Source organism: Cetorhinus maximus, chromosome 25 (assembly GCF_964194155.1).
Source record: "Cetorhinus maximus chromosome 25, sCetMax3.hap1.1, whole genome shotgun sequence".
Classification (NCBI taxonomy): domain Eukaryota; kingdom Metazoa; phylum Chordata; class Chondrichthyes; order Lamniformes; family Cetorhinidae; genus Cetorhinus; species Cetorhinus maximus.
This window is the reverse complement of record NC_135903.1, coordinates 13,985,559-14,011,458: the sequence shown is the minus strand read 5'-3', so window position 1 is coordinate 14,011,458 and position 25,900 is coordinate 13,985,559. Positions and strand designations below refer to the sequence as shown.

Genomic DNA, 25,900 nt, shown 5'->3' with positions numbered 1-25,900 from the left:
AAAAAAAAAAAAAAAAAAAAAAAAAAAAAAAAAAAAAAAAAAAAAAAAAAAAAGTGCATGTCATGAGTACTCACCCATCCTGAGGGCGAGTTCTCATGATTTGATCCTCCCACTCTGCTGAGTAAAACTCTCTCCTCCGGCTGTTTTCCTCCTTTAGTGAGGAGTTGAGAGTAGCAGCGGGTGACAGCTTCATTTCTGCTCGGGATCCCCTCGCACTGTCTGTGGTGATCGGCTTCGGACGATGAGTTTGTGTGTGGGGAGCGGCGGTGCTTTATATAAGCCCAGGGGGCTATTTTGGGGGATGTTATCACCGCCCGGATTCCGCACTCAGTGACAGCGGTTCCGAGTTAAACTAAGACCGGGAATGGTACCGGATTCTTCGGGAACTGGGTCAGCTCCTGGGTTCTGGGTCCCAGTCCCTGTCCTGAGACTGGAATTGTATTCAGAGAACCATAGCACAGGAGAAAGCCATTCAGCCCATCTGGGCTTGCCTTATCTTTAACCCTTTTCAAGTATTGAATCAATTCCCTTTTCCAGGCGATGTCACGGGGTAAGGACGGCAGATTTCCTTCCCTGAAGGACATTAGTGAACCGGGTGGGTTTTTAACCAACAATCGACAGTAGTTTCATGGTCACAGGACCAGCTTTTTGTATTCCAGATTTATTAACCCTGGTGGTGGGATTTGGACCCACGTCACCAGCCTGGGTCTCTGGATTACCAGCCCAAGTGACATTACTACTACACTACTACCAACCCTCACGTAGAGGGGTATATAGAGGGAATGAGGTACAGAGGGAACACAGTACAGAAGGAATGCAATTCAGATAGAACATGTACAGGCAGAACACAGTACAGAGGGAATGAGGGACAGGTGGAATACAGTAGAGTACAGTACAGAGGGAGCACAGTAGAGAGGGAACATGGTAAAGAGGGAATGAGAACATAAGAAATAGGAACAAGAGTAGACCATTCAGCCCCTCGAGCCTGCTCCGCCATTCAATAAGATCATGGCTGATCTTATTGTGTTTCGATTTCCACATTCCCATCTACCCCCGATAACCTTTGATTCCCTTGCCTAACAATAATCTATCTACCTCTGCCCCAAAAATATTCAATGACAGGTGATTTCAACTTTCCCAACATTAATTGGGATAGACATAGTGTTAAGGGCTTGGATGGAGTGGATTTCTTGAAATGTGTACAGGAGAACTTTTCAGGTCAATGTGTAGAGGGTCCAACAAGAGACGGTGCATTGCTGGACCTAATTCTGGGGAATGAAGCCGGACAGGTGGCTGAGGTGGTGGTGGGGGAGCATTTTAGTGATAGCGACCACAACATGGTACAATTTAAGCTTGTTATGGACAAAGAAATAGACAAGTTGCAAAAAAATGTTTTGGATTGGGGGAGAGCGGATTTTAGTAAAATAAGGCAGGATCTGGCCAAGGTAGACTGGGAACAGTTACTTGTGGGGAAATCTACAGAGGAACAGTGGGGGGTGTTCAAAAAGGAAATGGGGAGGGTACAGGCACAACATGTTCCCTCCAGGGTGAAAGGAAGGAGTAACAAGCCCAGAGAACCATGGATGACCAGAGATATTCAGGATACAATGAGAAGGAAAAGAGAGGCTTTTAGCAGGTACAAGGGAAGCAAATCAGCAGAGGCATTAGTGGAGTACAGAAAGTGCAGGGTGGAGCTTAAGAAAGCAATTAGGAGAGCAAAGAGGGGATATGAGAAAGCTCTGGCTGGTAAAAGTAGGGAAAATCCCAAGATATTATATGTATATCAATGGGAGGAGGATAACCAGGGAAAGAGTGGGGCCCATTTGGGACCAAGGGGGCACTCTATGGGTGGAGCCAGAGGACATCGGTAGAGTGTTGAATGAATACTTCACATCCATCTTCACCCAAGAGAATGAGGATGAAGGTATGGAACTTGGGGAGAGAGACTGTGAGGTTCTTAAGCAAATTGATATAGGGAGTGACAAGGTATTGGAGGTGTTGGCAGGCTTAAAAGTGGACAAATCTCCAGGTCCGGATGATTTGTGTCCCAGACTGCTGAGGGAGGCAAGGGAGGAGATCGCAGGGGCTCTGACCCAAATTTTTAATTCCTCTCTGGCCACGGGAGAGGTGCCAGAGGACTGGAGAACTGCTAATGTGGTTCCGCAATTTAAGAAGGGTTGTAGGGATAAACCAGGGAACTACAGACCAGTGAGTCTCACGTCAGTGGTAGGGAAACTATTGGAGAAAATTCTGAAGGAGAGAATCTATCTCCACTTGGAGAGGCAATGTTTGATCAGGGATAGTCAGCATAGTTTTGTCACAGGGAGGTCATGCCTAACAAATTTGATTGAATTTTTTTAGGAGGTGACCAGGTGTGTAGATGAGGGTAGTGTAGTTGATGTAGTTTATATGGATTTCAGCAAAGCCTTTGACAAGGTCCCACATGGGAGACTTATAAAGAAGGCAAATGCACATGGGATACAGGGTAATTTGATAAGGTGGATTCAAAATTGGCTTAGTTGTAGGAGGCAGAGGGTGATGACAGAAGGCTGCTTTAGTGACTGGAAGCCAGTGTCCAGTGGCGTACCACAGGGATCTGTGCTCGGTCCCCTATTATTCGTCATTTATATAAACGACATAGGTGACTATGTGGGGGGTAGGATTAGTAAGTTTGCAGATGACACAAAGATTGGCCGGGTGGTTAACAGTGAGGTTGAGTGTCTTGGGCTACAGGAGGATATAGACGGGATGGTCAAATGGGCAGATAAGTGGCAGATGGAATTTAACCCTGAAAAGTGTGAGGTGATACACTTTGGAAGGAATAATTTGACAAGGAAGTATTCAATGAACGGCATGACACTAGGAAGTTCTGAGGAACAAAGGGACCTTGGCATGTGTGTCCATAGATCTCTGAAGGCGGAGGGGCATGTTAGTGGGATGGTGAAAAAGGCATATGGGACACTTGCCTTTGTCAATCGAGACATAGATTACAAAAGTAGGGAGGTCATGTTGGAGTTGTATAGAACCTTGGTGAGGCCACAGCTGGAGTACTGTGTGCAGTTCTGGTCGCCACATTATAGGAAGGATGTGATTGCACTGGAGAGGGTACAGAGGAGATTCACCAGGATGTTACCTGGGATGAAACATTTAAGTTATGAAGAGAGGTTGGATAGACTTGGGTTGTTTTTGTTGGAGCAGAGAAGACTGAGAGGCGACATGATCGAGGTGTACAAGATTATGAGGGGCATGGACAGGGTGGATAGGTAGCAGCTGTTCCCCTTAGTTGAAGGGTCAGTCACGAGGGGACACAAGTTCAAGGTGAGGGGCAGGAGGTTTAGGGGGGATGTGAGGAAAAACTTTTTTACCCAGCGGGTGGTGAGGGTCTGGAATGCACTGCCTGGGAGGGTGGTGGAGGCGGGTTGCCTCACATCCTTTAAAAAGTACCTGGATGAGCGCTTGGCACGTCATAACATTCAAGGCTATGGGCCAAGTGCTGGTAAATGGGATTAGGTAGGTAGGTCAGGTGTTTCTCAAGTGTCGGTGCAGACTCGATGGGCCAAAGGGCCTCTTCTGCACTGTGATTCTGTGACCCCCGCCTCCACCACCTTCTGATGCAGAGAGTTCCAAAGTCGCACAACCCTCAGAGAAAAAATTCTCCTCATCTCTGTCCTAAAAGGGCGACCCCTAATTTTAAATCAGTGGTACAGAGGTGAACGCGGAACAGAGCTGAACGTGGTACAGAGGCGAACGCAGAACAGAGCTGAACGTGGAACAGAGGCGAACGCGGAACAGCGGCAAACGCGGTACAGAGGTGAACGCGGTACAGAGGTGAACGCGGAACAGCGGCAAACGCGGTACAGAGGCGAACGCGGTACAGAGGTGAACGCGGTACAGGAGATGTGCAACGACACTACATGGCACAATCCCCTCAACAGCTTGTTTCAGAGGTATGGAGACAGTTTGCCGCGTTTGCCAAACACAAATATTATCAAGAAGATACTTTCTGCAGCAAATCTAATAAAAGGTGAAATGTGCAAAATGTGTTGAGCCTGTGTCACGTCAAGAGTCTCTTCAATCACATTAGGACAGTGAATGTTCAATTAACCCCAACTGGAAAATGTTCTTTAGCAATGAGACACGCTCCGTTTTCTATTTCAAGCAACACAATTCAGCTTCTGACAATTTTCTTATCTATAGAAATCGATAACTGTATTATTTCCCAACTCTGTTTTCTATCTGTTGTTTGTAAGTCCAGTTAGATTGAGATGTGTGAGTGCAGGAAATGTGTTGACCATCCTGTGTAATGATATTAACAGTTTCTGAATAGCTCGCTGCCTCTTCACTTTATCAAATCTTTATAATGTAATAACACAGAGTTGTTGAAATCCATGTCAAGTTATTGTTGTGTTAAATTGATAACTGGGGCTGATAAGATCTTCCCCTAAGGCGGCTGTGTGCAGGAGGTGAAGGATCAGCTCGCATTATCAGGGCTTAAACACAACAACAATTCGCCAGCTGCACATCCCAAGCCACAGATCTGACTGAAACCATAATTTCAACTTTAACCCTGAGATACACTCTGATCTGGGACACTATAAAAGAAACAGCAACTTATGTGAGGCATTAGACAACAAACTTTGACACCGAGGGGATATTACTTTTTTCACTCGGAGGGTCGTGAGTCTTTGGAACTCTCTTCCTGAAAAGGTGGTGGAAGCAGTCTTTGGATATTCTTAAGGCAGAGGTGGATAGATTCTTGGTAAGCAAGGGGGTGATAGGTTATCGGCATCAGGTGGGATACAGATTTCAGGTTCCTGTCTGATCAGCCATGATCTTATTAAGTGGTGGAGCAGGCTCGAGGGGCTGAATAGCCTACTCGTGCTCCTTGTTTGCATGTTTGTACTTCATATGGATATAAGGAGATATTAGGACAGATGACCAAAAACTTGGTCAAAGAGGTAGGTTTTAAGAAGCATCTTAGAGGAGGAGAGAGGTGGAGAGGCAGAGAGAATTAGAGATGGCAGCAGACAGTGGAAGGCCTCACCATCAATGGGGGCGCAAATTGATATCAAGGATGTTCAAAAAGCCAGAAATGGAGAAGTGCAGAGATATTGGAGGGTTGTAGTATTAATAAAACTAAAAATGTGTTTGCTCTCCGTCCATTATTCCCTCCTGTGCGGGCCTCGGTGAAACCACACTGGAGTATTGTGTACGGTTTTGGTCTCCTTACCTAAGAAAGAATATATTTGCCATAGAGGGAGTGCAGTGAAGGTTCACCAGACTGATTCCTGGGATGGCAGGATTATCATTTGAGGAGAGATTGGGCCGACTAGGCCTATATTCACTGGAGTTTAGAAGAATGAGAGGAGGTCTCATTGAAACCTATAAAATTCTGACCGGGCAGGACAGACTGAATGCAGATGATGTTTCCTCTGACTGGGGGTGGTCTAGAACAAGGGGTCACAATCTCAGGATATGGGGTGGGCCATTTAGGACTGAGATGAGGAGAAACTTCTTCACTCAGAGGGTGGTGAACCTGTGGAATTCTCTACCACAGAGGCTGTGGAGGCCAAGACTCTGAATATATTCAAGAAGGAAATAGATAAGATTTCTGGACTCAAAAGGCATCAAGGGTTATGGAGAGAAAGCAGGAATATGGCGTTGAGATAGAGGATCAGCCATGATCATACTGAATGGCAGAGCAGGCTCGAAGGGCCGAATGGCCTACTCCTGCTCCTATTTTCCATGTTTCCCCCCCTGCCTCTCTCAGTGACAGAAAAGACACAGATGAGCGATATTAAGGCTTATGGGGAAAAAAGTTAGTGGCAGAAATGAACATTCTAATTAAGCAGATTCATTATAGCCTTGGCTCACATCAAACCTGTTTGGTATAATAACTCATCAATAAAGTGTTTAAAAGATTTCCTGTGGAGAGATTTTATATAAGAATGATCAACTAATTAACCCATAACATGTACAATAGTTTGAAGTGAGCTTTAGCAGTCTTTGGAACGGTTTTGTCCTCACAGCAGGTTATTTTTAATGTTTGAGCTTTGACTAATATCTCTGCACACATTTATAATTAATTAAAAATAGAATTCTGTGGTGAGTAACTCACCTCCTGACTCCCCAAAGCCTGCCCACCATCCAAAAGGCACAAGTCAAGAGTGTGATGGAATACTCTCCACTTGCCTGGATGAGTGCAACTCCAACAACACTCAAGAAGCTTGACACCATCCAGGACAAGGTAGTCCGCTTGATTAGCACCCCATCCACAAACGTTCACTCCCTCCACCACTGACGCACAGTAGCAGCAGTGTGTACCATCTACAAGATGCACTGCAGGAATTCACCAAGCCTCCTTAGAGAGCATCTTCCAAACCCACAACCACTACCACCTAGAAGGACAAGGGCAGCAGACACATGGGGACACCACCACCTGGAAGTTCCCCTCCAAGTCACTCATCATCCTGACTTGGAAATATATCGCCATTCCTTCACTGTCGCTGGGTCAAAATCCTGGAACTCCCTCCCTAACAGCACTGAGGGTGTACCTACACCACATGGACTGCAGCGGTTCAAGAAGGCAGCTCACCACCACCTTCTCAAGGGGCAATTAGGGATGGGCAATAAATACTGGCCTAGCCAGCGACACCCGCATCTCATGAATGAATATATAAAAAAAGAATAGAAATGACAGTACAGGCAGGCTGTGGGAACTGCAGAATGTTGGAAGTCAGTGTCGGGACAGAGCACATGGAAACATCAGTGAACTGACCCTTTTTCTGACAAGGCTCAGGCCAGTTTGTGATCTGGAGCGGGTTGTGGTTATTTTTTTGTTTTCCAATGATGCAGGGGCAGTTCCTGATTCACTGTTTGCATCTCTTTAATCCATCATTGTAATATCTCACCTGCTGTGGCTCCCTAACCTGTCAGATAATCACTGATCTGCCAACGCTCCAACCCTGCTGCTTTGAAAATAAAATTACATTTATATGTGGCCAGCCTGAAGGTTTTTAAAGATTTTTTATCACTGATAACTCTGTTTACTAAAGTCCTTAACCCACTAATGAAATCATTTAGAAATCTGTCCCAATCCTGCAATCTGAGCTCCACAGTATAAATACCATGATTCTCAGCTGTGTCAGTCGGTTACTTTGCTGTGACTCTGAGCTGCGTTGGGAACTCTGACTTGTGTCAGTCACTCTGCTGTGACTCTTGAGCTCTGTCAGTCACTCTGAGCGGTGTCGGTCACTCTGCTGTGACCCGAAGACCTGCCGATCACTCTGAGCTGTGTCAGTCACTCTGCTGTGACTCTAAGCTGTGTTGGTCACTCCGAGCTGTGTTGGTCACTCTGCTGTGGCTCTGAGCTCTGTTGACAGTTACTTTGCTTTGTGCCATTGACACAAAGTGTTGTTGTTCTGAGTTACGTTAGCAGCACCCTGTTACATATATCAGGTGGGAAGATGTTGAGATCTGCTGAGGTCACTGATAGGTACCAGCTCTTCAATCCTCAGGCTTACCTTCAGAACAACTATATGCCTCCTCGAGCCAATTTTGACAGTGAGGACTGTGTCGTTCCCTGGAAACTCCGCTGCTTTGCATCTTCATTCTCAACAGGTCAGTGACTTAGGAAAGGAGGTTAGCATTGTAGAGTGTTCCAGAGGGCGGGGGTCAGCAGAGTGACTGTGAGGAGAGGTCAGTCAATATTGTAAAGTGACCTGGGGTGGGGACCAGTATTGTAGAGTGACTGGGTGTGGGTCAGTATTGTAGAGCGACCAGGGTGGGGGGTCAGTATTGTAGAGTAACCAGGGAATGGTGGTCAGTATTGTAGAATGACCAGGGAATGGGGGACAGTATTGTAGAGTGACCAGGGTGGGGGGGTCAGTATTGTAGAGTGACCAGGGAATGGGGGGGTCAGTATTGTAGAGTAACCAGGGTGGGGGGTCAGTATTGTAGAGTAACCAGGGTGGGGGGTCAGTATTGTAAAGTGACCAGGGAATGGGGGTCAGTATTGTAGAATGACCAGGGAATGGGGGTCAGTATTGTAGAATGACCAGGGAATGGGGGTCAATATTGTAGAGTGACCAGGGTGGGGGGTCAGTATTGTAGAGTGACCAGGGAATGGGGGTCAATATTGTAGAGTGACCAGGGTGCGGGGTCAGTATTGTAGAGTGACCAGGGAATGGGGGTCAGTATTGTAGAGTGACTGGGGAATGGTGGATCAGTACTGTAGACCAATACGAGAGGTGGGGAAAGGGAATCAATATCAATCAGTTGTAATAATTTCTTGGTAATATGTATTTTGGTGATTATGGGCTGGTCAATGAGCAGGCGCCTCAATAGTTTCTGGTCCTGATCTCTCTGTCCTATCAGTACATGAACAGTCTGTGGAAAGTAGAGAGCTTGTTTGGACCAGTTGAGTCAGTACTGACCTGCGAGAATACTCTTCTATCCAAATTGTGTGTATAATACTCAAACCTGTACCACGTCTACTGACCAATACCTGGCTCTCTTCCTGGGTGTGGTGGAAAGGCTTAAAACGTGTGTTGGGGGTGGAGGGGTTATGGGTGGACGAGGGAGGCCATCTCAGGGTGAAGGTGATGTTCACTGGCAGGCTCAGTATTAGAAAATTTAAGAACGGGGCCATTCAAGCTCTCAGACCTGTTCTGCTATTCAGTTAAGTCATGGCTGATATGTACCTCAATTCCATTTACTGCCTTTTCTCCATTTCTGACCCAAATGACTAAATGCTGATTGATCATTGCCTGAGAGAGTGGTGGGGTCTGTATTTGGGGTGAAGACAAATTGTCCTAAGTGGGACTAGGACCTAGACCTAGATCAAGTCGGGATGTAGTGAAGGAAGAGTTTGACTTGGCTTTATTTCTGCCTTATTTACCTGTGCGGGTGTGCAGTGTTTCAACTGGACTGTGGTCACACTGAAGCTGTGCCTCTGCTACACTGCAGGTGAAATCCGTGGCCACACCCTCCTGGACATTGGATCCGGCCCAACTCTGTACCAGGTCATCAGCGCCTGTGACTTCTTCAACAAGATTGTGATGTCTGATTATTTGGAGGTGAACCGGGAGGAGTTGCAGAAATGGCTGCGAGGAGAGGCCGGGGCCTTCGACTGGAGCCTCTACATCAAATATGTGTGCGGCCTTGAGGGGAAGAGGTAAATGTGTGTGTTACTCCCTAGGGTCAGGGGCGTTACCCAGGATTGTTCAATACTTGAGGGATCAGTCAGTAATAGGTCTGTAATGGGCTAGTGAGAGATTGGTCAGTAATGGGTCAGTGAATGACTGATCAGTGTTGGGTCGGTGAGGAATGGATCATTAATGGGTCAGTCAGTAATGGGCCAGGAAGGAATTTTCGGTACATCGATGCTGCTTCATGCTCTTGTCTGGACCTGGAAAAATTTATCGATTTTGCTTCCAATTTCCACCCCTCTATCAGCTTCACATGGTCCATCTCTGACACTTCCCTTCCCTTCCTTGAACTTTCTGTCCCCATTTCTGGTGATAGACTGTCTACCAATATTCATTACAAGCCCACCACTCCCACAGCTACCTAGACTACAGCTCCTTACACCCTGCTTCCTGTAAGGACTCCATCCCATTCTCCCAGTTCCTCCGCCACATCTGTTCAGAAGATGCCACTTCCCAAAACGACACTTCTGACATGTCTTCCTTCTTCCTTAACCAAGGTTCCACGCCCACCCCACCCCTCGCCCCCGCCTATGGTTGACAGGGCCCTCAGCCATGTCCGACCCATCTCCCCCACCTCTGCCTTCACCCCTTCCCTTCCCTCCCAGGACCATGATAGGGTCCCCTCGTCCTCATTTTTCACCCCACCAGCCTCCGCATTCAAAAGATCATCCTCTACCATTCCACCAACTCCAGCATGATGGCACCACCAAACACATCTTCGCCTCACGCCCCCCCATCAGCATTCTGTAGGGATCGTTCCCTCTGGGATACCCTGGTCCACTCCTCCACCACTCCCAAAACCTCATCCCCTTCCCACGGCACCCTCCAATGCAATCACAGAAGGTTCAACACCTGCCCCTTTACCTTGTCCCTTGTCACCGTACAAGGCCCCAAGAACTCCTTTCAGGTGAAGCAGCGCTTCACTTGCACCTCCTTCAATTTGGTCTACCGTATTCGCTGCTCCCAATGCAGTCTCCTCTACATTGGAGAGACCAAACACAGACTAGGTGACCACCTTTGCTCAGTCCGCAAGCATGACCCAGACCTTCCTGTCGCTTGCCATTTCAACACACCACCCTGCTCTCATGCCCACATGTCCGTCCTTGGCCTGCTGCAATGTTCCAGTAAAGCTCAATGCAAACTGGAGAAACAGCACCTCATCTTCCGATTAGGCACTTTACAGCTTTCTGGACTTAACATTGAGTTCAACAACTTCAGACCATGAACTCTCTCCTCTATCTTCCCCTTTTTAATCCAATTGTTTTTTTTTTGTTTTTAAACATTTAATTAATTAATTAATTTTTTAAAAAAAAATCCTTTTTCCCCTCCCCCCCCAAACAGGGGCAACACTTGTTTCTATGTTGTGCTTTCAGAGCGCTTACCTTTGTTCTGCTATTAACACATTACCTTTATGCCACTATCAGCACCATCTTTAATACTAGCATTAACACTCCCTTTAATCTGAGTCCATGACATCTTTGTCAGTCTCTCCTTAACTCCCACCTATCCCCGGTCTTCCACCTTCCTCCACCTGCACCACTCCCTCTTAAACAGTATAAAATCCATCACATTTCTACTTCTCTTCAGAGCTGAAGAGTCATAAAGGCTTGAAACGTTAACTCTGCTTCTCTCTCCACAGATGCTGCCAGACCTGCTGAGATTTTCCAGCATTTTCTGTTTTTATTTATGGTAAATAAGGGATGAGTCAGTGTCGGGTCAGCAAAGGTTGGGTTAATGTGAGTCAGTGAGGAAACGGTCAGTAATGAGTCAGTGAGGATGGGTCAGGGTTGGGTTAGTGAGGAATCGATCAGTAATGGCGATGATCTTCTGTGCAGTGATCACTGGGAAGAGAAGGAGCAGAGACTGCGGGAAACAATTAAAGATGTCTGTCACTGCGACATCATGCAGCCAAACCCTCTGCATCCTAAGGTGCTGGATCCTGTTGATGCCATCAGCACCACTTTCTGTCTCGAGTCTGTCTGTCCGGATAAGAAATCATTGGAGAAGGCTCTGGCCAACATCACTTCACTCCTGAAGCCAGGAGGTTTCCTCCTGATGATCGGGGCGCTTGGGGAATCTTATTACCTGGCTGGTGAGGTGAAACTCAGTGTTGTTCCTCTTGATGAAGATTACGTGAAGGAGGCAGTGAGCAAGTCTGGCTACAGAATCTGCGTCTTCAAAACATACAACATGCCGTCTGAACTGAAAATTGGGGTTGATGATGTGCGCGGTGTTTTCTATCTCCAAGCACAAAAATTCTGACCTGGCTGTTTGTAACTTAACTAGCAGAGATTTTACAAACATTCAATCCGGAATGAAGTAAAATCTTTTCACAGTGAGCTGTGAGAAAATAATGACATAATCCCACTGGGGTTAGGCAGTCACAGTGATAGGTCACTCCCTGTAAATTAATGTGTGTGTGTGTGCATGAATCCGAGTTACTGTGTCACTCCCCGAGGGCCACTCTGCCTGTGGACTGACTCACAAAATGCTTTTACGGTTTTAATTTGTTAAATTCTTGTCTACTCCCAGGAGCAAACAAATAGAAAACAATAAATAATGTTGAATTCCGTGCAGTGTTTAATATTAATTATTCAGGAGCTGGAGCTAAAACAAAGGCAGCGAGAACCAACCGTCTGTAACACAAGAGATCAGCTAACACTGCACAATAATCATCACAGGTACTCAGGCTACGTACCTGTTGGATGCATACTGTAAACACGAGTAGTAAGTAGGTCCATGTTCGAGGCATGATTAATGATTAGACAGATGTTTGTGCAGTTGACACAATGCAGAATGTGTTCTTGGCATGTGAATAATGCTCATGTTCTAGGCACATGTACAGAAACATAGAATAGCACAGCACAGAAGGAGGACATTTGTCCTAAAGTCTGTGCTGGCTCTTTTGAAGACCAATCCAGTTAATCCCACTCCCCTGCCCTTTCTGCAGATTCCTGCAGTTTTTCCAAACGCCAGCCTTTAGCTGATTCCTTTTTGAAGGTTACTGTTGATTTGATTTTATTGTTTCATGGGATGTGGGTGTCGCTGGCTGGGCCAGCATTTATTGCTCATCCCTAATTGCCCTTGAGGTGGTGGTAGTCAGCTGCCTTCTTGAACCGCTGCAGTCCCTGTGGTGTAGGTGCAGCCACAGTGCTGTTAGGGAGGGAGTTCCAGGATTTTGACTCAGCAACAGTTAAGGAATCTGTATCCACTACCTTATCTGGCAGTGCATCCCAAATCCTAACCACTCAATGTGTTAAAAAAAGTTTTCCTCATATTGTCTTGGGATCTTTTGCCTTATAAATACTGTGGCTAAAAAACCAGGTCAGACAGCAGGAGTCTTGCGGTGAGTGACTCACCCCCCCACCCCCCCGCATCATCTACAAGGCACAAGTCAGGAGTGTGATGGAATACTCCCCACTTGCCTGGATGAATGCAGCTCCAACAATACAAGAAGCTTGACACCGTCCAGGACAAAGCAGCCCTCTTGATTGGCACCCCATCCACAAACATTCACTCCCTCCACCACTGACGCACAGTAGCAGCAGTGTGTACCATCTACAAGATGCACTGCAGGAATTCACCAAGGCTCCATAGACAGCACCTTCCAAACCCACGACCACTACCATCTAGAAGGACAAGGGCAGCAGGCACATAGGAACACCACCACCTGGAAGTTCCCCTCCAAGTCACTCACTATCCTGACTTGGAAATATATTGCTGTTTCTTCACTGTCACTGGGTCAAAATCCTGAAACTCCCTTCCTAACAGCACTGTGGGTGTACCTACTGGACTGCAGCTGTTCAAGAAGGCAGCTCACCTCTCAAGGGCAATTAAGGATAGGCAATATAAATGCTGGCACAGCCAGCGAAGCCCACATCCCGTAAATTAAAAAAAAAGAGCCCCCTGGTTATCAACCCATCAGCCACTGGCAACAGGTTCTCTTTACTTATTCTATCAAACATCTTTTCAGGTTTTGAATGCCTCTGTAAAATCTCCCCTGCTCTAAAACCAATTACGGCTTGTCTAGTCTCCTCCATATACCTGTGATCCCTCATTTCTGGAACCATCCTAGTTAATCACTTCTGCAACATCTCCAAAGCCATCATCCTTTCATGAAATGTGACTCTAGGTATGTATAATGATTCAATGCATGTTCTAAGTGTGTGTGTGTGATGACCTGCTCGCTTGTAAGGTTTACTCATCTGATTGTAGAGCTTCAGCTTTTTTCATTTTTTTGTGTAAAGGATACCGAGATGAAAGATATTACAATATAAATTGCCAATAAACAAAGCTAAAATATTCATCCATTCAGAAATTTTGTTCCCAAGTCTCAGAAACAAATCTTAACAAATAGCAACCATCTCTTCAAAAAGGGAAGATCTTCACTTTACACCAGGAAACACAAATTAGGACTGCATGAAACTCTAGGAAACACAGTACAGGATTGCATAAACATCAGCAGAGTGCAGGACTGTGTAAAACACCGGTAACAGAACAGGAATGCGTAAAACTCCAGGTCACACAGAACAGGGCTGTGTAATACACTGGGAAACGCAGAGGAGAACTGCGTTAAACACAGGATAACTTAGAGCAGGACTGCATTAAACACTGGGAAACACAGAGCAAGGCTGCCATTATTGCTCACCCCAGGTTCCCTTGGGAAGGTGATGAGCCTCTCTCTCTTTACTCGAGTTGTCCGCATGGTGAAGGAGTTCCCCATCAACTGTTGGGTCGGGAATTCCCAGATTTATTAAAAACCCAGCATTCTATTTCTTTTTGCAGCGATTCAAAATATTTCTCTGATATTCAGTGGATGGATTAAACCACTCAATTCAGACATTTCAGGATGCCTGGGGAATGCAATAAACAGGAAAACGTTTACCGACTAATAATCTCATCATCATGTGCACCAGTTTTGTGGCTGACTTCACTCCACTTTCCGCTAAACACGCATGGCACCTGGATGCAGGGTGGGGTCAAGGGGTTGAGGGATGGAGGGTGGTGCTGAGCGATGGGGGTAGGGGCAAGGGACGGGGAGGACGGGTAGAAGGAAGGTTGCTGCTGCAGACGGGAATGGGGTTATGATGCAGCCCAGGCAGCGGAATGAGTGGATGAATTGGAAGTTTTGTGAATAAGTGAGGGGCATTTTCTGGGGTAATTCAATCTGAGCAAAGAATGAATAGGTCCCCTCCCCATCAGATGCCCATCTCACACAGGCACCACTTTACCCCAGAAACAGCAACAAGTGAATATGAGAATAAAAGCAAAAGGCAGCAGCTCCAGGTGCTTTGTGCCACTTGGTGGCAGCGTTGGGAAGTGAAGCAAACTCAGGGTGGTCAGGATCCCAATGTCTCCAAACAAAATCCTCTGGGGCAAAGCAGATAATCGATGTTTCTGATTAACAACAGGCATGGGGTGGGGCCAGGACAGGGGAGGGTCTGGGATCAGGAGTCAGCGTCACCTAGAATCATAAAACACTTACAGTACAGAAGGAAGCCGTTTAGCTCATCATGTCTGTACTTGCTCTCTAGGTTCCTCAGGGTAGTGTCCTAGGCCTAACCATTTTCAGCTGTTTCATCAATGAGCCTCCCTCCATCATAAGGTTCGATGTGGATGTTAAATGTTGGAAGTGGGGATGTCCGCTGATGATTGCATAATGTTCAGCACCATTCATGGCTCCTCAGATACTGAAGGAGTCCTTGTTCAAAAACAGCAAGACCTGGACAATATCCAGGCTTGGGCTGATAAGTGGCAAGTAACATTCACACCACACAAGTGCCAGACAATGACCATCTCCAACAAGAGAGGGTCCAACTTATCTCCCCATTACTTCCAATGGCATTACCATCACTGAATCCCCCACTATCAAAATCCTGGGGGATACCATTGACCAGAAACTGAACTGGACTCGCCATATAAATACTGTGGCTACAAGAGCAGGTCAGAGACTGAGAATAATGTGACGAGTAACTCACCTCCTGACTCCCCAAAGCCTGTCCACCATCTACAAGGCACAAGTCAGGAATGTGACGGAATACTCCCCACTTGTCTGGATGAGTGCAGCTCCAACAATACTCAAGAAGCTTGACACCGTCCAGGACAAAGCAGCCTGCTTGATTGGTACCCCATCCACAAACATTCACTCCCTCCACCACCAACACACAGTAGCAGCAGTGTGTACCATCTACAAGATGCACTGCAGGAGCACCAAGCCTCCTTAGACAGCACCTTCCAAAAGCATGACTGCTACTGTCTAGAAGGACAAGGGCAGCAGACAAATAGGAACACCACCACCTGGAATTTCCCCTCCAAGCCACCCACCATCCTGACTTGGAAATATATCGTTGTCCCAAAATCCTGGAACTCCCTCCCTAACAGCACTGTGGGTGTACCTACACCACATGGACCACAACGGTTCAAGAAGGCAGCTCACCACCACCTTCTCAAGGGGAATTAGAGATGGGCAATAAATGCTGGCCTTGCCAGCGACGCCCACATCCCATGGAAGAATAAAAAGAACTGCAACTCACTTAGTCCCACTCACCCGCCTTTTCCCCACAAATTTTTACTCCTCATGAGTTCTGACCCTGGATTAAATCCCAGTGCCATGTATTAACCCGCTGGCTCTTTGTGTCAGTGATAAACCAACACATGTGGAATGAATTTATGATGTTAGAAGTGCCGAGTACATGTGGGTAAGTGTTGAGATGATCAGCCACCATGTCAGCATCTCATACATTCACATTGCAGTCACTGGATGCGGCAACTCACTGGCACCTAGTTATTCTGTTTTCACATTGAGAAGATGCAGGCTGTCATCAATGAGAAAGCTGGGGGGATGGGGAGAGGGAGAGAGAGAAAGAGAGAAAGTTAGTGTAAGCTCACACTGTCCCACTATGCCTCACTGAAAAAGTATTTTCATCAGGTTAAAACGTAAAGTTTCCATAACAAGCAGCTTGGACCCCTCTCCCCACAACCTGCCCACTGCGCACTCCCCACTCCAGACTGTGTCAGTCTGCCTGAGAAACAGAAAACTGGTCACTCAGCAATTAACCACCACAAGTAATGCAGGGGCACAAAAGTGATCACGTACAGAGTGCTGGTCTCTAATTCAGCACAAGACCAAAGCCCACAGAGGCTGAGAGGGGCTGGGGTCCAACCTTAGTAAGGTTCCCCCCATTATCTCCTCACCACCCCCCCCAAGTAGAGCTTGCGATGTGGAAATTGCAGTCTCTACTGGCGAGGGTTGAGCATTTGATTTCTTGGGCCCCTGAGGTTGAGTAGCTTGGCCTGTCTTAAGGACCCTCTAAACACAGGACTTGGGCAGGTCCTGTTCAAAATTTCTCTTTTCTTTTCGAGCAGTAACTTGCCTTTGTATTTGATCGCAACCAGGGAAGAGTGACTTCAGTTAATGTGGAAAGACTGGAGAAGCTGGGATTTTTCTGCTTGGAGCAGAGAAGGTTAAGGGGATATTTAATGGAGGTGTTTAAAAATATGAAAGGTTTTGACAGAGTAAACAAGGAGAAACTGTTTCTAGTGGCAGGAGGGTCAGTAGCCAGAAGGACACAGAGTTAAAATGAGCCAAAGGCATAAAGGACCAAAGGGGAAGATGAGGGAACATTTCTTTTTACTTTCGAAAAGGAATTGAATAGATATTTGAAAAGGAGATTTTGCAGGGCCTTGGGGAAAAGAGCAGGGGGAGTGGGACTAACTGAATAACTCTGTCAAGGAGCCAGTAAAGCACAATGGACTGAATGGTCTCCTCTTATGCTGCATAATTTAATGACTGTATGACCGAGAGAGCCTAAAGAGTAGATGGTAAATCCCGTTGATCACTGACCTGTAAAAGAGGAATGGCACAGGGATGGTGCTGAAATGCCAGACAGCATGAGCATCAAATACCCACAGCACCGGAGGGAAGTCCAGGAGTTCGAGTAAAGCCAGTCCATGGAGCATTACCACAACAATCATACACTTCCACACGTAGGGGCAGTGAGCTCGGTTCCACAGGCACCAGCCGAGCCACCACAGTAGGTTAATCAACCCTGGAACCACAGAGTGAGATGCAGGCAAACCATCAGAACAATATGAGAAATAGGAGCAGGAGTCAGACAAACGACCCCTCGAGTCTGCTTCGCCATTCAATAAGATCTTGGCTGGACTTCTATCCCAACTCTACTTTCCCACCCAATTCCCACACCTCTTGATTCCCTTAAAGTCCAAATAACTATTGACCTCAGTCTTGAATATACCCAAAGATTGAGCATCCACAGCTCTCTGGAGTAAAGAATTCCAAAGATTCACAAACCTGAGTAAAGAAATTTTACCTCATCTCAGTACAAAATGCATCTTCACTCACACGCACACTCATTCTGCAAACTTCTCACTTACATGATGGGTCAGTGTTGGGAATCAAACACAGAGTAAAGCTCCCTCTACTTCCCCCATCAAACACTCCCAGGGCAGGTACAGCATGGGGTTAGATACAGAGTAAAGCTCCCTCGACACTGTCCCCATCAAACATTCCCAGGACAGGGTTAGATACAGAGTAAAGCTCCCTCTACACTGTCCCCATCAAACATTCCCAAGACAGGTACAGCACGGGGTTTGATACAGAGTAAAGCTCCCTCTACACTGTCCCCATCAAACACTCCAGGACAGGTACAGCACAGGGTTAGATGCAGAGTAAAGCTCCCTCTACACTGTCCCCATCAAACACTCCCAGGACAGGTACAGCACGGGGTTAGATACAGAGTAAAGCTCCCTCTACACTGTCCCCATCAAACACTCCAGTACAGGTACAGCACAGAGTTTGATACAGAGTAAAGCTCCCTCTACTGTCCCCATCAAACACTCCCAGGACAGGTACAGCATGGGATTAGATACAGAGTAAAGCTCTCTCTACTGTCCCATTCAAACACTCCCAGGACAGGTACAGCACGGGGATAGAAACAGAGTAAAGCTCCCTCTACACTGACCCATCAAACACTCCCAGGACAGGTACAGCACAAGGTTAGATGCAGAGTAAAGCTCCCCCTACACTGTCCCCATCAAACACTCCCAGGACAGGTACAGCATGGGATTAGATGCAGAGTAAAGCTCCCTCTACTGTCCCGTTCAAACACTCCCAGGACAGGTACAGCAAGGGGATAGAAACAGAGTAAAGCTCCCTCTACACTGCCCCATCAAACACTCCAGGACAGGTACAGCACAGGGTTAGATGCAGAATAAAGCTCCCTCTACATTGTCCCCATCAAACACTCCCAGGACAGGTACAGCTTGGGATTAGATGCAGAGTAAAGCTCCCTCTACTGTCCTGTTCAAACACTCCCAGGACAGGTATAGCACGGGGATAGAAACAGAGTAAAGCTCCCTCTACACTGCCCCATCAAACACTCCCAGGACAGGTACAGCACAGGGTTGGATACAGAGTAAAGCTCCCTCTACACTGTCCACATCAAACACTCCCAGGACAGGTACAGCATGGGGTTAGGTGCAGAGTAAAGCTCCCTGTACGCAAGACAGTCTTAGCTGGATTTAAACCCAGAGATACAGAAGCACTCCAACCTTAAATACATTCTTACTAAAATAAGGAACAAGTTGGACTCCAGTTGGAGCCTCTCTCACCTATCAAAACGTTGGCAGCCATGTTGTACCCATAGTCAAAATGCACATAGGTGAGGTACCAGACGTGACACGTGAACAATATGATGAGTAGGGCCCCAAAAAGACTGGATGTCCAGGGGTGAGTCAAACCCAGGGTCCTAGAGAACGAACAGTGCCAGAGGTGGTGAGGCAGCATTCAGCAGATACTGTGTGCCAGGCACATCCTAAAGAGAGATCCAAATAGCGTTGGGCTTCTGCTGCTGCAGTCATTAATTACAAAATTAATATAAAATGCCTCTAAACATTTAAAGACTTGAAGTAGAGGGAGTTGGATCAGGCACTGAAACCCACGAAGGACACCCCATCTCTTGGGAATTACCAACAGCACAAAGCACATAACTTCTCAAGTCTACACCTTGGTCATCTTCGCACACATTCCAAACCCATTCTTTCAAATTGTCTTACAATTTCCCTAACTCCACCCACCCACTATCTATTCCTCCCCCTTCCCCACCGACCCTCATTCCACTCGCTGATCATTGTCCCTACAGCTCAGGATCAGATTGGGAGCAGGGAGCAAACAGAGACCCAGATTTCTGGCCTTCAGGTATTTTATCCCAGGCCATTTAACAGTTGCTTACCCAGAAAGGACAAGGGAGTTTTGGGCGGCACAGAGGCAGTGGTTGTGGGGAGGGTGGGGGTTGCTGAATGGAAGGGGTTGGGGTGCTGGGTTGCCCATGGTTTTCCTTGGGAAGGCTCCTAAGGAGGGGCACTAACCTTGGAGAGGCCCCTTGTCCTGTGATGGCTGTGCCCAAGCTAATTGGGGCTCGCACAGACTATGGGATCATAATTTGAACCAATCATATGGTTCTCATCTCCTGCTGGTGAGAACCTCAGCTCCTGCACTGCAGTGAGGCAGCGGAAAAGGAACAGGACAGCTAACCTCAACGCTCCATTATAAACAACCCTACTCTCCCTCGGACATCCTGCCCCCACCGGGGGAGGGGTGGCCTAACATCCCGCACCCCTTGACAACATTATAAAGAAGGCCTTGCATTTCTATAGTGCCTTCCACAAACACTCGACTTCCCAAAGCGCTTTACAGCTAATGAAGTACTTCTGAAGAATAATCACTGTTGCAATGTCGGAAACACAGCAGCCAATTTGCACACAACAACCTCCCACAAACGGCAAAGTGATAATGGCCAGAAAATCTATTTAAATAATGTTGATTGAGGGATAAATATTGACCAGGGAGAACGCTCCTGCTCTTCTTCAAAATAGTGCCATGGGATCTTTTCTGTCCACGTGAGGGGGCTGATGGGACCCTCGGTTTAACATCTCAGCTGAACAAATGGCACATCTTACAGTGCAGCACTCCCTCCGTATTGCAATGGATTTTTTTGCTTACGTGCTGGAGTGGGTCTTGAACCCATAAGCTTCCATTTCAGAGGCAAGAGTGCTACCCACAGCGCCACAGCTGACACTATCAGAGGGCCTGAGGCTCGGAGTTGGGGGGTGTTTATAGACACCAAGTCTCTCAGTAAAAGTCCAGGACACTGCTGTCGTTTAATGATGTGTGGAATCTGTAGGTTCAATTTCACAACCTGGTCAGAAGATTCAGCCTATCAGACTGAAATCAGCTGCGAGTGAAGGTGATGCTGACGGTAATAGGGTGAAGCAATCTGTCAGGGAATTCCAACAGGAAAGACTCACCGGACACAGCACAGGTAGATGGAGTACAGCACCACTGATGAAGCACAGAAGTAATCCAGTTTCTGCAAAATTAAAATTACAATAAAACCAATACTGCTGGTTATGTCTAAAACCATGACTATTCAGTTATGGCTGAGGTTGTGGCCCCTGAAATATGGTTACTTACCTCAGTTAGCAGGGTGTCGCGTGTGTGGAAGACTGTGGACCAAACCCAGGCATTAAGGGTGACCTACCGAAGAGAAATGATGGCAATCATTTTAAGTATCAGTCACAAAGACCCTAACTTTCACTCCTTGGTGCTGTCAGTGAAGAGGTCAGTTGAGGGGCTTTTAACACTGCACAAGCTTAACATGGGACTGTGTGTCCGATTCAAATTAACACCACAATGATGAGAACACAGGGCAGAGGTAACCAGAACATAGCACACAGTCACAACCATTCAGCTCTGCCTCAACAGATGCTAACCCCATTATGGGAGAAGGACATTAACACTCCAATTCTCAGTGGGTAGGGGAGGGGTAAGCACAAGCCTCTTCTTGGATCTTACAGCATGGGAGGCCATTCGACCAATCATGTCTGTTCAAGCACTTTGAAAGAACTTTCCAATTAGTGCTCTTTCTCCGCAGCACTGACATTTTCCACTTTAAATCTAGTTCCCTTTTGAAAGTTACTATTGAATCTGCTTCCACCAACCTTTCAGGGAGCACATTCCAGATCATAACAGCTTGCTGCATAAAATAAATTCTCATTTCTCATCTGGTTCTTTTGGCAGTCTCTTTAAATCTGTGTCCCTCTGGTTACTGACCCTCCTGCCACTGGAAACAGTTTCTCCTTATTTACTCTAGCAAAACCCTTCTGATTTTGAACACCTCTATTAAATCTCCTCTGAACCTTCACTGCTCTAAGGAGAACAATCCCAGCTTCTCCAGTCTCTCCACACAACTGACGCCTCTGATCCCAGGTACCATTGTAGCAAATCTTCTCCACATCCTCTCCAACACCTTGACATCCTTCCTTAAAATGTAGTGCCCAGAATTGGATACAATACTCCAACTGGGGCCGAACCCAATGATTTTTAAAGATTTAGTATAATATCCTTACTTTTCATCAAAAGACTCTCACTGAGAGGAGCCAATATCAAGCTAATTGTCCCCTTCATGAAGTCACTCAATTAATGAAGCCTTACACAGGCAGGGTAGTGATTGAAGGAGATTGTCTCAGCACCCAGCTCCCACTGTACACACCCTCAGACAGGGACAGCAATTTAGCCTAGGCCCAGGGATGCGATAAACCAGCCCAGGTTCCAGCTCCAGATTTGTCTGGTGACAAAGGGTGAGACTAGGATCAGGCTCGAAGTGATTTCCCATCGATTTCCCCTTCACATATCCGCAGCAGGCTGTGCGAAGAGCCTGATAACACTTGGCCGGGGGTGGGGGGGGCATCATTATTTTCAGGGATCCACCATATAGGCAAGTTTGAATCACAATGCAGAAAGGTGCAGAACAGGTGGCCTGGGACACAGAATGGCGCCAGAGGTTCTGTCCAGATGGTCAAAGGGATGAACATTTTGGGGTGTCAGTCTGCGTTTACTCTTCTACAGCATCTCTCTACTAAACACGCCTAAAGATGCACAGTTTTACCGTAGCGGAATAGAAGAGATAAGTATTGCTGTTACCACGGCGAAGGAGATGCATGTACGGTACATAGGAGACTCGAAAGGCACAGCTGCCCGGTACCTGCCCAACATGACATAGTTGGCCAATCCGTTCAGCATGGAGGCAACAGCTGAGGCAGGCTCCTGGAAGAAGAGGAATCGGTAGAAAGGCCACTGGAAAAAAGAAAGAGACACTGGTGAAAGTAGAGAAACAGCCTGCCTGGCATCCCAACCATTCCACTTCCACACCCAATGGTCAGGGGGCGAGGGACTCACCAAATGGTCATGGTGAGGATCAAGATTATTCGCGATGTCGCAGCGAGGGGGCAGAGGCCTTGTTGAGGGGGCTTGGGCTGGCGGGCGAGGGTGGTTGCGGCCCGGAGGTCCAGGCCAAGGGCTGGACGGGGTGCGCTGGAGGCCAAGGGGGCCAGGATGTCGAGGCGGGGGGTGCCAGTCATCCCCAGGAAGCTGTGACTGCAAATGTTCCAGTCGCCAAACCCGGTATCAATCTGAGTTTCACAGCATTGCAGCTGCGATCACAATTACCTTGCCGTGAAACTGAGGCACTTTGTGTCCTTCTTTAATGTATAGTCCCACTGTTGCCCACATACAGTTGTACTTACAGTCGTCAGCACAGGTCCAGCCTGCCAATGGAAACAAAAATGGTCATGAGCAGCAACTCAGCACAAACTAACTCATCTCTCAGAAGCAACACAGCATTAATGTGATGGCCATTTATAACAGGGGTAATGCCTGAGATTGAGGCACAAAAATCAGGCAGGGAACAGGCTCGATCCCCAGCCTATTCCCTACCAATGTCCACACACACCTGCCAGATTGTCATCTGGAGGCAGATATTAGGTATCAGTGTCAGTGCGTGTGGAACCGTACCCCAGTGAGTTGGTGCGTGTGGAACTGTACCCCAGTGAGAGTCGGTGCGTGTGGAACTGTACCCCAGTGAGAGTCAGTGCGTGTGGAACTGTACCCCAGAGAGATTCGGTGCATGTGGAACTGTACCCCAGTGAGAGTCGGTGCGTGTGGAACTGTACCCCAGTGAGAGTCGGTGCGTGTGGAACTGTACCCCAGTGAGAGTCGGTGCGTGTGGAACTGTACCCCAGTGAGAGTCAGTGCGTGTGGAACTGTACCCCAGTGAGAGTCGGTGCGTGTGGGGCCATACCCAGTGAGAGTCGGTGCGTGTGGAACTGTATCCCAGTGAGAGTCAATGTGAGTGGAACTGTACCCCAGTGAGAGTCAGTGTGTGTGGAACTGTATCCCAGTGAGAGTCAGTGTGTGTGGAACTGTATCCCAGTGAGAGTCAGTGTGTGTGGAACTGTATCCCAGTGAGAGTCAGTGTGTGTGGTACCCCAGTGAGAGTCAGTGTGTGTGTGGTACCCCAGTGAGAGTCAGTGCGTGTGGAACTGTACCCCAGTCAGAGTCGGTGTGTGTGAAACTGTACCCCAGTGAGAGTCAGTGTGTGTGGAACTGTACCCCAGTGAGAGACAATGTGTGTGTGGAACTGTACCCCAGTGAGTCAGTGTGTGTGGAACTGTATCCCAGTGAGAGTTAGCGTGTGTGGTACCCCAGTGAGAGTCAGTGTGTGTGGAACTGCACCCCAGTGTGAGTCAGTGTGTGTGGAACTGTACCCCAGTGTGAGTCAGTGTGTGTGGAACTGTACCCCAGTGAGAGTCAGTGTGTGTGGAACTGTATCCCAGTGAGAGTCAGTGTGTGTGGAACTGTACCCCAATGAGAGTCAGTGTGTGTGGAACTGTACCCCAATGAGAGTCAGTGTGTGTGGAACTGTACCCCAGTGAGAGTCAGTGTGTGTGGAACTGTACCCCAGTGAGAGTCAGTGTTCGTGGAACTGTACCCCAGTGAGGGTCAGTGCGTGTGGAACTGTACCCCAGTGAGAGTCAGTGTGTGCGGAACTGAACCCCAGTGTGAGTCAGTGTGTGTGGAACTGTACCCCAGTGAGAGTCAGTGTGTGTGGAACTGTACCCCAGTGAGAGTCAGTGTGTGCGGAACTGAACCCCAGTGTGAGTCAGTGTGTGTGGAACTGTACCCCTGTGAGAGTCAGTGTGTGTGGAACTGTACCCCAGTGAGTCAGTGTGTGTGGAACTGTACCCCAGTGAGAGTCAGTGTGTGTGGAACTGTACCCCACTGAGAGTCAGTGTGTGTGGAACTGTACCCCAGTGTGAGTCAGTGTGTGCGGAACTGAACCCCAGTGTGAGTCAGTGTGTGTGGAACTGTACCCCTGTGAGAGTCAGTGTGTGCGGAACTGAACCCCAGTGTGAGTCAGTGTGTGCGGAACTGAACCCCAGTGTGAGTCAGTGTGTGTGGAACTGTACCCCTGTGAGAGTCAGTGTGTGCGGAACTGAACCCCAGTGTGAGTCAGTGTGTGTGGAACTGTACCCCAGTGAGAGTCAGTGTGTGTGGAACTGTACCCCAGTGAGTCAGTGTGTGTGGAACTGTACCCCAGTGAGAGTCAGTGTGTGTGGAACTGTACCCCAGTGAGAGTCAGTGTGTGTGGAACTGTACCCCAGTGTGAGTCAGTGTGTGTGGAACTATACCCCAGTGAGAGTCAGTGTGTGTGGAACTATACCCCAGTGAGGGTCAGTGTGTGTGGAACTGTACCCCAGTGAGAGTCAGTGTGTTTGCCCCAGGAGGATGGTGATTGGTGGGGAGGGTCTGGCCCCTCACCTGTCGCCCTCATGTGGAAAGGCTGTAGTTTGCGGAAGGCCCGGAGCCCGGCGCCGGTGCAGTTTTGCCGCTCGCACAGCCACACACAGTTGCGGTAATAGGGCTCCCGGTCCCCCTGGGAGCAGCAGACGGTGGGCAAACCGCAGGCACCGAACAACAGGCAGCAAACGGTCAGCGCGCCGGTCAGCATCCTCCAGCCCGGCTTCCGAGCCGGCAGGAATTCCCGGGACTTCAACTTCCGGGGTTTCACATTGAGCGTTCCCCCCAGCCCCACACCTCCGCCAAAAACACGTTCCGGACCCGGTCCGTCCTTCACTCGCCCTCCAACCCCCGCTAAAGATCCGCCTCCTGCCCTAGGGACCCGCCCCCTGCTTCAGTCCCCGCCCCCGGCTTCAGTCCCCGCCCCCCGGCTTCAGTCCCCGCCCCCCGGCTTCAGACCCCGCCCCCGGCTTCAGTCCCCGCCCCCGGCTTCAGTCCCCGCCCCCCCTGGCTTCAGTCCCCGCCCCCCCTGGCTTCAGTCCCCGCCCCCCGGCTTCAGTCCCCGCCCCTCGGCTTCAGTCCCCGCCCCCCGGCTTCAGTCCCCGCCCTCCCGCTTCAGTCCCCGCCCCGTCGGCGTTCAAGCCCCACCCCGCTTCAGGATCCGCCCCCGGTTCAGGCCCCGCCTCCTCCCCCCACCACCCCCACCCCCCCCTCACCCCCTCCCCCCCCCCATTACGCTCGGACCGGAAGTGGTGTTCGGGGCTGGCGGGACGATGCGGCTGGCGGGGCTTCTGCTCCTCACAGCGCTGGGCTCGGCGCAGAGGACAGGTGAGAGCCGGGGCCCACGGCGGGGGGGCAGAGAGCAGCGGCCCAGTCCCGGGTGAGGGCGGTGGGAGCGGGAGCGGGAGAAAGGAAGAGCGGGGGCCCGGGAGAGGGCCCAGGGTCCAGGGTCCGGCTCGCCGCCGGGGGTCCGGGGAAAGTCTCCTCACTGTGATTCTGAGCTAATAATCAGGAGGCAGCTAACTCCCAATCCGCC

At 48.5% G+C, this 25,900-nt stretch overlaps 3 protein-coding genes across 8 annotated transcripts in view; 2 read left to right on the top strand and 1 right to left on the bottom strand.

Annotated features, from left to right (window-relative positions):
- pnmt (phenylethanolamine N-methyltransferase) overlaps positions 1–14,436 on the top strand; it is an 18,033-nt gene extending 3,597 nt beyond the window's left edge. The window contains exons 3-6 of the mRNA XM_078529130.1: positions 3,700–3,947; positions 7,412–7,620; positions 8,968–9,175; positions 11,045–14,436. Of these exons, the coding sequence (XP_078385256.1) occupies positions 3,700–3,947; positions 7,412–7,620; positions 8,968–9,175; positions 11,045–11,471 (1,092 nt within the window). The 3' untranslated portion in view covers positions 11,472–14,436. The remainder of the gene's footprint in view (positions 1–3,699; positions 3,948–7,411; positions 7,621–8,967; positions 9,176–11,044) is intronic.
- The window catches only part of pgap3 (post-GPI attachment to proteins phospholipase 3), a 257,051-nt gene extending 231,907 nt beyond the window's left edge, over positions 1–25,144 (bottom strand). The window contains exons 1-8 of one of the 5 annotated variants that reach the window (XR_013573399.1): positions 24,886–25,144; positions 22,735–22,832; positions 22,210–22,362; positions 20,701–20,763; positions 20,535–20,596; positions 18,840–18,976; positions 17,053–17,257; positions 15,733–16,042 (exon numbers count right to left, since the gene is read on the bottom strand). Coding sequence is in view for 4 of the 5 variants with exons in the window: in XM_078529543.1 (XP_078385669.1) it covers positions 15,994–16,042; positions 17,053–17,257; positions 18,840–18,976; positions 20,535–20,596; positions 20,701–20,763; positions 22,210–22,362; positions 22,735–22,832; positions 24,886–25,075 (957 nt within the window). In the remaining variant the exon portion in view is untranslated. Of the gene's footprint in view, positions 1–15,570; positions 16,043–17,052; positions 17,258–18,839; positions 19,043–20,534; positions 20,597–20,700; positions 20,764–22,209; positions 22,363–22,734; positions 22,833–24,885 lie in introns of those variants that run through there. The other 4 variants (XM_078529543.1, XM_078529544.1, XM_078529546.1 and 1 more) reach the window with 4 other exon arrangements.
- A 463-nt stretch (positions 25,145–25,607) lies between these two features.
- The window catches only part of erbb2 (erb-b2 receptor tyrosine kinase 2), a 51,400-nt gene continuing 51,107 nt past the window's right edge, over positions 25,608–25,900 (top strand). For both annotated transcript variants that reach the window (XM_078529524.1, XM_078529523.1), the window contains exon 1: positions 25,608–25,692. In XM_078529524.1, the coding sequence (XP_078385650.1) occupies positions 25,638–25,692 (55 nt within the window). In that variant the 5' untranslated portion in view covers positions 25,608–25,637. The remainder of the gene's footprint in view (positions 25,693–25,900) is intronic.